This window comes from Ahaetulla prasina, chromosome 4 (genome assembly GCF_028640845.1).
Source record: "Ahaetulla prasina isolate Xishuangbanna chromosome 4, ASM2864084v1, whole genome shotgun sequence".
Lineage (NCBI taxonomy): Eukaryota > Metazoa > Chordata > Lepidosauria > Squamata > Colubridae > Ahaetulla > Ahaetulla prasina.
In genome coordinates, this window is record NC_080542.1 from 1,993,851 (window position 1) to 2,007,478 (window position 13,628).

The 13,628-nt window shown below is 52.3% G+C and overlaps 2 protein-coding genes across 5 annotated transcripts in view; both read right to left on the reverse strand.

Annotated features, from left to right (window-relative positions):
• ATP1B2 (ATPase Na+/K+ transporting subunit beta 2) overlaps nt 1-13,628 on the reverse strand; it is a 193,345-nt gene that overhangs the window by 71,758 nt on the left and 107,959 nt on the right. The gene's annotated exons all lie outside the window — the stretch shown is intronic.
• BCL6B (BCL6B transcription repressor) lies at nt 376-13,293 on the reverse strand. Of its 4 annotated transcripts, XM_058181590.1 has the most exons (9): nt 13,133-13,293; nt 11,738-11,909; nt 9,961-10,182; nt 7,717-8,112; nt 7,130-7,239; nt 6,158-6,337; nt 5,794-5,924; nt 4,638-4,775; nt 376-1,302 (listed from the first exon to the last, which is right to left on the reverse strand). In XM_058181590.1, the coding sequence occupies exons 2-9, from the start codon at nt 11,902-11,904 to the stop codon at nt 1,171-1,173; spliced, it is 1,476 nt and encodes a 491-aa protein (XP_058037573.1). In that variant the 5' UTR covers nt 11,905-11,909; nt 13,133-13,293; the 3' UTR covers nt 376-1,170. The 4 variants fall into 4 exon arrangements, with proteins under 4 accessions (XP_058037573.1, XP_058037570.1, XP_058037572.1 ...); XM_058181587.1 differs by lacking the exon at nt 9,961-10,182 and having other exon boundaries at nt 13,133-13,264; XM_058181589.1 differs by lacking the exon at nt 13,133-13,293 and having other exon boundaries at nt 11,716-11,819.

Sequence of the window (13,628 nt, forward strand, 5' to 3'; positions counted from 1 at the left end):
CTTGTGGCCAATGGGTGTGTGTGTGGTTTATGGGGTGGGGTGGGGGGGTATTGCTATTTAATGTGAATTGGGCAAACCCGCCCCCCCCCCGCTTTCAAATAAACCAACATTTTTGGTTTAAATCTGCCTTATCCGATCCTTTCCACTTCCGTTTCTGAAATGTTGCCCCCCACCCCCACCCCAAATTTCCTCCCAAAAAAAGGCTTCAAATGAGCAATCTTTTGAGCGAGCAACATTCACTGCAAATATTGCCCCCTCCTCAAATTCCCGACACCGAAGAAATCAAAAATTACAAATATGATATAAATTTGGGTTTTTTTTTTAAGGCTTAGCTCTGCTTGCAGAATCGGGTCCCGTTCAAAGCCCCCCCTCCAAAGATGGTGGGAGTGGGGAGGGGGTAATTCTGGGACAGCCTCCCCCAAGAATGTTAGGCTTGCGATTCCCATCATCCCCCACCGACCAGCAATGAGGAAGATGGGAATTGTAGTTGCAGCTGGAAAGAATCAGATTTAGAGCAAGGTGCTGAAATAGGGGAGCAATAATAATGGGGGTCTTTTTTGACCCCTCCCCTTCCCCACCTTCTGGAAACATGCAGGTAATCCTCGGATTTACGACCTCAATTGGGACCAGAACGTCCGTTGCTATGTGAGGCGGTCGCTAAGTGAGTCACGCCCAAATTTTGCCATCTGCTTTGCCACGACGGTTAAGCCAATCACTCTGGCTGTTAAGCGTGTCGCGCCCCGCTTTGTGACCTTCTTCTTCCTCGCTGCGGTTAAGCAAATCTTTGCGGCTGTTAAGCGAATCAGCCGGTCATTAAGCGAAGCCAGATTCCTCAATTGACTTGGCAAGGTCAGAAGGTCAGGTCGCAAAAGGGGAACGATGGATGTTGCAACCGTCGTAAATACGAGTCAAACGCCTGAATTTTGACCGTAGGGATTTTGCAACGGTTGTAAGCATGAATAACGGTTGCATAAGTCATTTTTTTTCAGTAACTTTGGACGCTAACTCAACAAACGGTCGTCAGTCGAGGACTACCTGCATTGCAAAGGTGGAAGGTGGAAAAGGGAGACTCAGAGAGGGATTTCTGCGTTCGCGAAAGACGGGAGCATCGGATCCTTTCCTGGCCTGGAAACCAGCAATTGTGGTTTGTGATGACAAGGATTCCCGGCTTCAGCAGACGGGGGCGAAGGGGCCGTCCAGCACCTGGTAGCGGATCTTGGTGTTGGTGACGGCGCCGTGTTTCTGCCGCAGGTGGAGGCGCAGCTGGCTCTTGTGGCGGAAGTGCAGGCGGCACTCCTGGCACTGCGGAGAGGAAACGAGGTTAGGAAAGTTTGGTAAGGGGAGCAAAGCGATGCCGGAGCTGTTCAGGGGGCGGGGGCGGGGAGTGGTGGGTGTCCTGGGCGGTCTCGGAGCTTGGGGCTCTGCTAGGAGACGTTTCGGGACCCAACTAGGGAACATCATCAGTGCTGGAAGGGAGGGGTGGAGGAGGAGGAGGAGGAGGAGGAGAAAGAAAGAGAAGGAGGAGAAAGAGGAGGAGGAGAGAGAAGGAGGAGAAAGAGAAGGAGGAGAAAGAGAAGGAGGAGAAAGAGAAGGAGGAGAAAGAGGAGGAGGAGAAAGAGAAGGAGGAGAAAGAGAAGGAGGAGAAAGAGGAGGAAGTGGAGGAAGAGGGAAGGAGGAGGAGGAGGAGAAAGAAAGAGGGAGAGGCACAGGGGAAGGAGGAGGAGAAGAGGAGGAGGAGGAGGAGGAGGAGGAGGAGGAGGAGGAGGAGGAGGAGGAGGAGGAGGAGGAGGAGAAAAGAAAGAGAAGGAGGAGAAAGAGGAGGAGGAGAAAGAGGAGGAAGAGGAGAAGAAGAGAAGGAGGAGGAGAAGAGAGGAGGAGGAGGAAGAGGAGGAGGAGGAGGAAAGAAGGAGGAGGAAGAGGAGGAGGAAGAGGAGGAAGGAGGAGGAAGGGGAGAAGAAGGAGGAGGAGGAGAAAAGGAAGGAGGAGGAGAGGAGGAGGAGGAGAAGAGGAGAAGGAGGAAGAGGAGGAGGAGGAGGAGGAGGAGGAGGAGAAAAGAAGAGGAGGAGGAGGAGGAGGAGAAGGAGGAGGAGGAGGAGGAGGAAGGAGGAGGAAGAGGAGGAGGAGAGGAGGAGAAGAAGAAGGAGGAGAAAGAGGAGGAGGAGAAAGAGGAGAAAGAGAAGGAGGAGAAAAGGAGGAGGAGAAGGAGGAGGAGGAGAAAAGAAGAAGGAGGAGAAAGAGGAGAAAGAGGAGGAAGTGGAGGAAGAGGGAAAGAAGGAGGAGGAGGAAAAGAAAGAGAAGGAGGAGAAAGAGGAGGAGGAGAGAGGAGAAAGAAAGAGAAGGAGGAGAAAGAGGAGGAGGAGAAAGAGGAGAAAGAAAGAGGAGGAGGAGAAAGAGGAGAAAGAGGAGGAAGTGGAGGAAGAGGAAGAAGGAGGAGGAGGAGAAAGAAAGAGAAGGAGGAGAAGAGGAGGAGGAGGAAGAGGAGAAAGAAAGAGAAGGAGGAGAAAGAGGAGAAAGAAAGAGAAGGAGGAGAAAAGAAGGAGGAGAAAGAGAAGGAGGAGAAAGAGGAGAGGAGGAGAAGAGGAGAAAGAAAGAGAAGGAGGAGAAAGAGGAGAAAAGGAGGAAGTGGAGGAAGAGGGAAAGAAGGAGGAGGAGGAGAAAAGAAGGAGAAGGTGGAGAAAGAGGAGGAGGAGAAAGAGGAGAAAAGAAAGAGAAGGAGGAGAAAGAGGAGGAGGAGAAAGAGGAGAAAAGAAAGAGAAGGAGGAGAAAGAGGAGAAAGAGGAGGAAGTGGAGGAAGAGGGAAAGAAGGAGGAGGAGGAGAAAAGAAAGAGAAGGTGGAGAAAGAGGAGGAGGAGGAAGAGGAGAAAAGAAAGAGAAGGAGGAGAAAGAGGAAAAGAAAGAGAAGGAGGAGAAAAGAAGGAGGAGAAAGAGAAGGAGGAGAAAGAGAAGGAGAAAAGAAGGAGGAGAAAGAGGAGAAGAGGAGGAAGTGGAGGAAGAGGGAAAGAAGGAGGAGGAGAAAGAAGAGAAGGAGGAGAAGAGGAGGAGGAGAAAGAGGAGAAAGAAAGAGAAGGAGGAGAAGAGGAGGAGGAGAAAGAGGAGAAAGAAGGAGGAAAAGAAGGAGGAGAAAGAGGAGAAAAGGAGGAAGTGGAGGAAGAGGGAAAGAAGGAGGAGGAGGAGAAAGAAAGAAGGAGGAGAAAGAGGAGGAGGAGAAGAGGAGAAAGAAGAGAAGGAGGAGAGGAGGAGGAGAAAGAGGAGAAAGAGAAGGAGAGAAAGAGGAGAAGAGGAGGAAGTGGAGGAAGAGGGAAAGAAGGAGGAGGAGGAGAAAGAAAGAGAAGGAGGAGAAAGAGGAGGAGGAGAAAGAGAGAAAAGAAAGAAGGAGGAGAAAGGAGGAGGAGAAAGAGGAGAAAGAAGAGAAGGAGGAGAAAGAGGAGAAAGAGGAGGAAGTGGAGGAAGAGGGAAAGAAGGAGGAGGAGGAGAAAGAGAAGGAGGAGAAAGAGGAGGAGGAGGAAGAGGAGAAAGAAAGAGAAGGAGGAGAAAGAGGAGAAAGAAAGAGAAGGAGGAGAAAGAAGGAGGAGAAAGAGAAGGAGGAGAAGAGGAGGAGGAGGAGAAAGAGGAGAGGAGAAAGAGGAGAAAAGGAGGAAGTGGAGGAAGAGGGAAAGAAGGAGGAGGAGGAGAAAGAGAAGGAGGAGAAAGGAGGAGGAGAAAGAGGAGAAAGAAAGAGAAGGAGGAGAAAGAGGAGGAGGAGAAAGAGGAGAAAAGAAAGAGGAGGAGGAGAAAGAGAGAAGGAGGAGGAAGTGGAGGAAGAGGAAAAGAAGGAGGAGGAGGAGAAAGAAAGAGAAGGAGGAGAAAGAGGAGGAGGAGGAAGAGGAGAAAGAAAGAGAAGGAGGAGAAAGAGGAAAAGAAAGAGAAGGAGGAGAAAGAAGGAGGAGAAAGAAGAAGGAGGAGAAAGAGGAGAAAAGAAAGAGAAGGAGGAGAAAGAGGAGAAAGAGGAGGAAGTGGAGGAAGAGGGAAAGAAGGAGGAGGAGGAGAAAAGAAAGAGAAGGAGGAGAAAGAGGAGGAGGAGGAAGAGGAGAAAAGAAAGAGAAGGAGGAGAAAGAAGGAGAAAGAGAAGGAGGAGGAAGAGGAGGAAGTGGAGGAAGAGGGAAAGAAGGAGGAGGAGGAGAAAAGAAAGAGGGAGAGGCACAGGGGAAGGAGGAGGAGGAGGACTGTGGGGGTCCTTGGTGGTCTCAGTGCTTGGTGGTTTTCTTGCAGATGTTTCATGACCCAACTAGGGAACATCATCAGTGCTACAAAGGAAGAGGAGGAGGAGGAGGAGAAAGAAGAGGAAGAGGAGGTGATGGAGGACTGGGGCATTCTGGGAGTTGAAGTCCACCCACCAAATTGCCAAGGCTGAGAAAAACCCGCTCTAAAGTCATACTCCATCATCCCTCCTTCCTCGTCTCACAGCCCTGATGATGCTACCTAGCCTGGCGGCGAGACGTCTCCCGGAAGCAAGCCAAACTGGAAAACCCCAAGAAGACCCTCAGCTCTGGACCCTGAGCTCCCCCCACTCGGTTCTCCCACCCTCCCCACCCTTCCCTTTAAGCCCCTCCCCCTAGAAGAGCCCACCGGCCTCGCCCGCTTCCCCCCAGGCAGCTCACATGATAAGGTTTCTCCCCGGTGTGGATGCGGAGGTGGCTTTTGAGGGTCTGCAGGTGTCGGAAACGTGAGCCACAGGTGCCGCACGGGTAGGGCTTCTCCCCCGTGTGGATCAAGACGTGGGCTCGGAGATGCGCCACCTGGAAGACATCCAATGAAGTCACCTTTTTTGGCGGGGGGGGGGGAGCGAAAGGGTTTATGCCCACCCCGTACACTTCCACGGGTTGCATAACCAGGGGTGGGATCGAAACATTTCAGCAACCAGTTTGCTGCCCAGTTGCTGGGTGGGCGTGGCTGTGGGGGGGGGGAAGGTGTTTTCATCCTCTCCAGGCTCCGGAGCCTTTCCTGGAGTCTCTGGAGGCCCCACCGGAGGCCGGAAAGAGGCCTGTTTCTGGATTTCCAGGACTTCCGGTAGCCCTGTTTTTTTTCCCCCTCCCAGAACCTCCGCGCGCGCCCCCTTACTGGGCATTCAAAACTGGCCGTGGGGAGACTCCTGGGAGGGGAGGAGAGTGGCAGACAGTCCTTCGAATAACCAGTTCGGCAAACCGGATTAAAATTAACATCCGGTTCGCCCGAACCTGATCGAACCGGCTCAATCCCATCCCTGTATAACCCCGTAAAGCAGGAAAACAAAACCGCCGGTTTCCAACAGCGGGTTCGCCGAACTGCTCAGAAAGTTAGCTACTGGTTCTCCTGTACCGGTGCGAACCGGCTGGAACTGGCGCACTGCATTTCAATTCAATTCATTTTAAATAAAATAAAACTCGTTTTGGCTCCCTGAGCAATCCAGGTTTCGGTTTTCAATAAAATCAAGAAACGTTTTTGGACCTCGCTGAGCAATCCTGATTTTTTTACATTTGATGGATTTTATTATTTCTTCAAATAAACAAAAGAAACTCTTAGGACTTAACTGAGCAATTCCGACATGATGCCATTTTATTTTATTTATAATTAAAATAAAACTCCGCCGTTTCCACCTTCTGATGTTTCTGCCTGATTTATTTTGCAAAGGACGTTATTTTGCAAACTTTTTTGGCGCCGCCATATCCCTGGAGCATTTAAATAAACGGGAGATGAATGGCGATGGCTGCCATTTTGACTTTTTTGACCTACATGGGCACACGGATTGGGTGTGCGATTTCCCCGGGGTCTCCTTACCTGTACAAAACAAGACCCACACATCTCGCACTTGTAGGGTTTCTCTCCGGAGTGAATGCGTAAGTGCGTCTTGAGGTTAGCCGGCCGGTTAAACTGGGCCCCGCAAATCCCGCAATGGTAGGGCTTCTCCCCTGTTGGCAGGAAGACAGTAGGGGGTGGGGTTTGGAGTACCGAAGCCACCCATTGGCCCTTTGCTCTGTCCGTCTAATGGGTTGTAGCTCAGTGGACTTCAACTCCCAGAATTCCCCACCCAACTTAGGAACAAAGCCCGCAGTGGTTTCCCAAGCAACCCAACCACAGTACCGCCCCCCTCTTGGCCTTGAGGGGCACACGCGTGTGCCCACCACGCCCTTTGCACGCCCACCTGCGTGCAAGGCTCGGTGGCTGGCCAGGCTCCCCTTGCAAGGGAAAGCAGAGCTGCAGAAATGGCATTTGTAAGGTTTCTCATTTGCACCCGGTCCTGGGGCTAGGCTGCCTCTCTCCTCTTCGTCCTCTTCCCGGAGATAGTGCAGATCATAGGCCTGGCAGCTGGAGGATCCACTGCCTGGAGAGCAAGGAAATAAATAGATTTTATTCCATCTCTCTCTCTCTCATCTATCTATCTATCTATCTATCTATCTATCTATCTATCTATCTATCTATCTATCTATCTATCTACCTACCTACCTACCTACCTATCATCTACCTAGCTACTTATCTATCTATCTATCTATCTATCTATCTATCTATCTATCTATCCATCCATCCATCCATCCATCCATCCATCCATCCATCCATCCATCTATCTACCTACCTACCTACCTACCTACCTACCATCTACCTAGCTACTCTATCTATCTATCTATCTATCTATCTATCTATCTATCTATCTATCTATCTATCTATCTATCTATCTATCTATCTATCCATCCATCCATCCATCCATCCATCCATCCATCCATCTATCTATCTATCTATCTATCTATCTATCATGTATCTCTATTTTAATCTTTTCCTAGATATAGAGGTTTTCGACAGCAGCCAAATGTTCTTTTGGAGGATAGACCTAGGCACTCTGCACATGCCTCCCAAACCCTCGTTTCTGTAACAGGCTGGCTGTGGCCAGGCAAAAAGGCAGATCGTTCTCGACTTGTGGCCATTTGTTTAGCGACGGTTCAAAGTTACGGTGACACTGAAAAAAATGAGTCACCCCCCCCAGACTTTCATTTGCACCCCCCCACCCTGATAGGTAGAGAGATGCTGGGGCCCACTGAACTCCAGAACGGATTGAAAATGGGGCAGAAACCCCCTCCCATCCCTTAGACCACCCTCTTCCCCCCCCATGTCACTGACTCACCGGGGCTGCAGTCGTCTCCCCTTTGGGCAGACAGACCCTTGGGGGGCTGAGAAGACAGTGCGGGGGGCGCCAGGTTGCAACTGGAGCACCGGAGGTCAGTCGGAGGCGTCCTGTGGAATTGGAGGAGGGGGAGAGCCGGTGGGTCAGCGCAGTCCGGATCCTGGGTCCCAAACTCGACTGGGCCCCTAAGTACCCCAATGATGCCATTCCCAGCTGCTCCAAACCCCAAGGACCCCTCTCTTAACCCCAAAGGGGCATCACCCCTAATTTAATGTATCCCACTCTTCTTGGCTCTTGCAAACCTCCAAGAGGGCAGGTGCTCCAAAATAGGACCCAGAGCAGGGAAAGAAAAGAGCTGCACTCTGCACATGCACAGCAGCTACCCTCCCAGTACGACGCCCAAACCCCTCTGATCTGACCGGGCCCAGAAATTTGGGAAGGACACTTCCCAGTATCCTCCTCCAGCTGGTGGGAGGCATGACCCAATACAGAAGTGCAGAATTGGAGAACGAAAGCCCTCTGTACGTGCTCAGAGGCCCTCTGGCCACGATGTCGGTTGGGAGGGGGGGCAGGGGTTCAGCTCTGACCTGGGGGCGGGGCTTCCTTCTCCGGAACTGCCGGGCTGTCCCGCCTCGCCAGATGGGCTGCCCTCCGTCTGGTGCAGCGTGGAGTTGAGGACGATGAAGCGGTACTTCTTCCAGTTGCAGATTTTGGGGTCCGGGATCGGGGTGCAGCCGCTGGATTCGGCGGGGGAGGCCGGGTGGACCACCGGGAAAAGATCCCCGACTCCCGGAGATCTGATGGTTCCTGATTCCTTCTCCGGGGCCCGAAAAGATGCCGGCTGCGGGGCCCTTTCGGTGGTGGCCCCTCGGGGAAAGAGGGCTGCGATGGAGCCTCGTTGCAATGACGCTTCGTCTTCCAGCGGCCGGAATATTTGGGTCTGGGGGTCCAGAGGGGGCAGCAGGAAGGTGAGCCGGTCGTAGCTGCAGGAACCACACAGGGACGGGTCAGGGGGCCCAGGGCTCCTCTCCGACCCTCCCAAACATTTACCTCGACTTACAACTATAATTGAACCCCAAGTTTCTCTCGCTAAGCCAGACATTTGTCCAAAGTAAATTTTCTTGCCTTTTACGACCTTTCTGGCCGCGGTTGTTAAGCAAAACATCACGGTTGTTAAGTGAGTCGCGCAGGTCTTAAGCGAATTTACGTTGCTAAGTGAGACATTGGGTTTTTTTCTGAGTCTTGCCCTGTTTTACAACGCGGTCGTTAAGTGAACCACGGCAGTTCTTAAATCAGTCCCGTGGTTGTTAAGTGAATCTGGCTTTTTCCCGTTGACTTTGCTGGTCAGAAGGTGGCAAAAGGAGGGTCACGTGACCTCGGGACGCTGCCGCCGTCATAAGTACGAGTCCGTTGCCAAGCATCCATATTTTGATCATGGGGATTCTGCGACGGTCATATGTGTGAAAAATGGTCATGGTGTCACGGTTTTTAGCGCCGTTGCAACTTGGGACGGTCACTAAATAAACACAGGTAGTCCTCGCCTTACGGTGGTTCGCTTAGTGACCGTCCAAAGTTACGACAGCATTGAAAAAGGTGACTTACGACCATTTTTCACACTTACGACCCTTTTTCACACTTACGACCGTTGCAGCATCCGCACGGTCACGTGATTCGCATTCGGATGCTTGACCACTGACTCGCGTTTACGACGGTCGCGGTGTCCCTGAGGGGGAGGTCACATGATCCCCTTTGGCGACCGACTGACAAGCAAAGTCAACGGGGAAGCCCGATTCACTGAACGACCGTGTGATTCCTTTAACCGCTGCCGTGATTCACTTAACGACCGTGTGATTCCTTTAACCGCTGCCGTGATTCACTGAACGACCGTGTGATTCCTTTAACCGCTGCCGTGATTCACTGAACGACCGTGTGATTCCTTTAACCGCTGCCGTGATTCACTTAACGACCGTGTGACTCATTTAACCAGTGCCGCGATTCACTTAACGAACGTGGCCGGAAACATCGTAACATGGAGCGAAACAAAACTCACTCAACCGACGTCTCATTTAGCAATGGAAATGTCAGGCTCAATTTGTGGTCATAAGTTGAGGACTACCTATACTCCGAGCCCGATCGGGGCGAAGCAGAGAATCAGGGAGGAAAGTTATGCTCAGAGACCCTCTTGCCAAAAAAAATCGGATCAAGGCCGACCCCCAAAAAGGAATGGAGGGGGGGGGGTGTCCTTGGACCCCAAAATCTTCCCCTTGTTCTTGATTCGAGATCCGCTTTTATCCCTTCTTCTCTCTTCTCTTCCTTGCCGTTTAAAAGTGGGAAGCGGAAATGATGATCTAACCCGGTTTGTCTCAATCTTGGCCACTTTGAGATGGGAAGGGACTTCAACTCCCAGAATTGCTGGCTGGGGAATTCTGGGAGTCGAAGTCCTCCCCTCTTAAAGCAGACAAGCTGGGGAATTCTGGGAGACGAAGTCCAGATGTTTCAAAATGGCCCGAGTTGAGACCGATTGGTTGAATCCCTCCGCAGGAATCCAATGCTGGCTGGGAACGCTGGGAATTGTAGTCCCCATGCATCCCGAGGGCTGCAAGCTGGGGACAACGGAGACTTCTATCCCTCAAAGCCTCTTAAATTTCCTTAAAAAAGATCCTTCCCCCCCCCCCCAAATTCTTTTCAAAACGAAGAATTGTTTTGTTCCCTTTTTAAAACCCCTCCGGTTTGATTCTCCCCTTCCCCAATTCAAATGAAACCCCTTCCTCCTCCATTTGGATTTTTTGGGATCCCCCTCCCTTTTAAATCCCCCTCCCCAACCCGGGTACCTGGCTTGGAGGAAGCGGTGGCAGCTCTGGACTACATGTTCCATCTGCAAATAAGAGGCGGCGACCAGCACCGCGGGCGCCGTGCCCGGACTGAGCAGGAGGCGGGAAGTGTACATAAAATCCAGGAGGGCTTGGAAGCCCACCGGCTCGATGGAGCTGGGGAGGGTCAGCACCCGGACTTCGTGGCCTCCGTGGCCCAGGAAAACCGAATAAAAGAAGCCGCTGTCGGAGAAAGAGGCCGGAAGGAGAGGTCAAGGCCAGGACCGTCCAGCCGTGTCCATCTCTCAAAGAGAGCGGACTACAAATCCCATACGCCTCACCCTGGCTCGGGCCCATGGGCCTGAAGCGAGGCCTCTCCTGTTGCTAGAATTCCCTATAGAACCTCAGTTTACTGCAGGGATGAGTAAATAATAAATCAATCAATTATTGTATTCAACAAAATGTTAAAATACAATGATTAAAGAAATAACACAAAACGAGGTGTATTTTTTTTAAAAAAACCACAGGCAGTCCTCGACTTACGACGGCAACAGAGCCCGACATGCCCGTCGCTAAGCGAGACATTACGGGAGTCAGCCTTGTCCCGTTTTTAGGACCTTTCCTGCCAGCGTGGTTGAGTGAATCGCTGCCGTCGCTAAGCGAGTCACATGGTTGTTAAGTGAACCCGGCGTCCCCATGCGGGTCAGAAGGTCGCAAAAGGGGATCGCGTGACACCCCTCCCCCCCCTGGGACGCTGCGACCATCATCAATACGAGTCGGTCGCCGAGTGCCCGAATTTTGATCAGGCGACCATGTGGCTGCGGCGACGGTCGTAAGTGTGAAAAACGGTCCCTTTTTTCGGTGCCAACGTAGAACGGTCACCGACTGAACCGTTGTAAGTCGAGGACTATCTGCAGAAACACCCTTTTCTTAGATGGGGAATCCCCTCCCCCCCCCCCGCTTGTATGTTTTATAGCTATGCAGGAAGCCACCACAGGAGGTCCTGGGTTCAAATCCTGCACTTTGTGGCCCCTCTCATGGGCGTGGCTGCTTTGAGAAGGACACCAACCTGGGTCATCAGACCCCCACCACCACCACCACCACACCTTTAAATTAACAGAGTTGGAAAGGACCTTACTGGTCCGTGATGGCGAATTTACGGCACGCGTGCCACAGGGGGCGCACGTAGCCATATCAATGGGCGCGTGACTTCAGCTCCGGCGCGCGTGTGTGTGCCGACCGGCTGATTTTCGGCCCTTCTGGGCCCACTAGTAGTAGGGAAACAGGCTGTTTCCTGCCTCTGGAGGGCTTGGGAGTGGTGAGGAAGGCTGTTTTCGCCCTCCCCAGACTCATAGAGAGGCTCTGGAGAGAGAGAAAATGTGTGTGAGAGAAAAACGGGCCTACCAGGCCATCGCGTGCCAAAAGCAGGGGTGGAAGGGAGGTCTCGTGCGCGCATAGAATTATGGGTGTGGGCACACATGCGCCTCCCCCCCCCGCCTCCTGGGATGTGAGGGCAAAAAGTTTAGCCATCATTGTTACAGGTCATCTAGTCCAGGGGTCTCCAACCTTGGTCCCTTTAAGACTTGTGGACTTCAACTCCCAGAGCCCCTCAGCCAGCAAAGCTGGCTGAGGGACTCTGGGAGTTGAAGTCCACAAGTCTTAAAGGGACCAAGGTTGGAGACTCCTGATCTAATCCAACTCCCCGCTCAGCATTTCTGACCAATTCTTCCGGACAAACACCTTGTTCTGCCAATGCCAATCTCGACCGGTGCCCACCTGTGGGGGGGGGGAGGCTCACCTGCAAGCGGTCAGGACAGCCTTATGGGCTTGCAAGGGGCAGCCCCCCACCCTCAAGGTGACGTCCGTCAGGATCTGTCGCTTGCGCAGCTCGTTCAGGTTCGCCAGGACGTCGCTGGAGTGGCGGGTGAATTCGCGGACGTAGCCGGCGGGGCTGGGCCTAGCCATGGCTCCTGGAGACGGGAGAGAGGGGGGTTCTCAGGCCGGGTGGGGCAACCGAGGCAGCTTGAAGATGGGTGGACTTCAACTCCCAGAATTCCCCTGGACAGATCTCTTTTTTTCCCCCCACTTTGCTGAAATCAAGATATATTACGTCGACCGCGTTCCCACCGTCTATTAAGAAAATTCCACAAGCCAAAAAAAAACAAGCGATAAAAATAGGCCACATTTGTTCTTGTCGTATTCATGCTGTGTCCTGGTCAATCTTTGCTGGATAGCGCTGGAAGGGACCTTGAAGGTCTTCTAGCCCAGCCCCCTACTCAAGCAGGAGACCCTAGACCATTTCAGACAAACTGGCTGTCCAATCTCTTCTTAAAAACCTCAAGATTAGACAGACAGACAGACAGACATAGATTTACAGGTAGCTAGATAGCGAGAGAGAGGGAGAGAGAGAGAAAGAAAGAAAGAAAGAAAGAAAGAAAGAAAGAAAGAAAGAAAGAAAGAAAAAAGAAAGAAAAAAAGAAAACAGACAAAAAAAGGGAAGGAGGAAAGAAAATAGACAAAAGAAGGGAGGGAGGAAAGAAAGAAAGAAAGAAAGAAAGAAAGAAAGAAAGAAAGAAAGAAAGAAAGAAAGAAAGAAAGGAAGGAAGGAAGGAAGGAAGGAAGAAGAAAGGAAGGAAGGAAGGAAGGAAGGAAGGAAGGAAGGAAGGAAGGAAGGAAGGAAGGAAGGAAGGAAGGAGGGGAAAGGAAGAGAGAGAGAGAGAGAGAGAAAAGGAGAGGGGAGGGAGAGAGAGAATCAGAGGGCTGGAAGGGAATTCTAGAGGTCTTCTAGTCCAGCCCCCTTCTCAAGCAGGAGCCCCTATACCATTTCAGACAAACGGGCTGTCCAATCTCTTCTTAAAAAGCTCCAAGGATGGAGAACCGACAACTTCTGGTGGCAAGTCGTTCCCCTGGCTTAATCATTCTCTCGGTCAAGAAACCTCTCCTTAGTCCTGGGCTGGGATTGCTCTTGGATGAACTCCACTCTCTCGACCCTCTTCATCCAAGATTCCCTAACGGATCTTAAGCGAGTGGTCCCAGCGAGTGGAACAACCAACCCCGCCCCGGCTTGGTAGACCACGGCTTCCGCTACCAAACCAGGTTGGCTTGTCAAGTCGCCGGGTCTACCGAGCGACCCCCCTGCAGCTTCATCCCCTAGCTGTGAATCCAGCCCCCACCCCCACCCCATAATACTCACCCCTGTCCTGCAGGGATGACGGGGTGGGGGGAGCCCGTTGTCCCTGCCAGCAGGTGTGGGGTGCTTTGAGCTGGGGAGGGTGGGGGGCAGAGATCCAGCTGGACCCCCCCAGTCCCTTCCAGAGACGCAGAATTCTGAGAACCAGCCTCAAACTTGGCCGGCTCCAGCGGGGTCTTTTATAACATCTGGAGCAGGGAGGTTGAGGGGGGGGACGACACACACCAAATAGGAAGGAAACTGACCGGGTGACGCTCAGCATCACCAGAAAGAACAGAGGGGAGGGGAGGGGGGCTGACAAAGAGGAAGGGGTTTATTTATAGAGCTTGCAGGAAGAAGGACCCGGAAGGGGCTTTAGAGCTCAGGAAACTTTGGCCGGGTATGGTGGGTGGGGGGTCTCCGCCCCCCCCCCCCGAGATTAGAGCTTGCCTCGTCCCCGTCCCCCCACTCCTCAATTTTTCTCTGCAATTTTCCTGCATATTCTCCTGTTCCTAGTTTC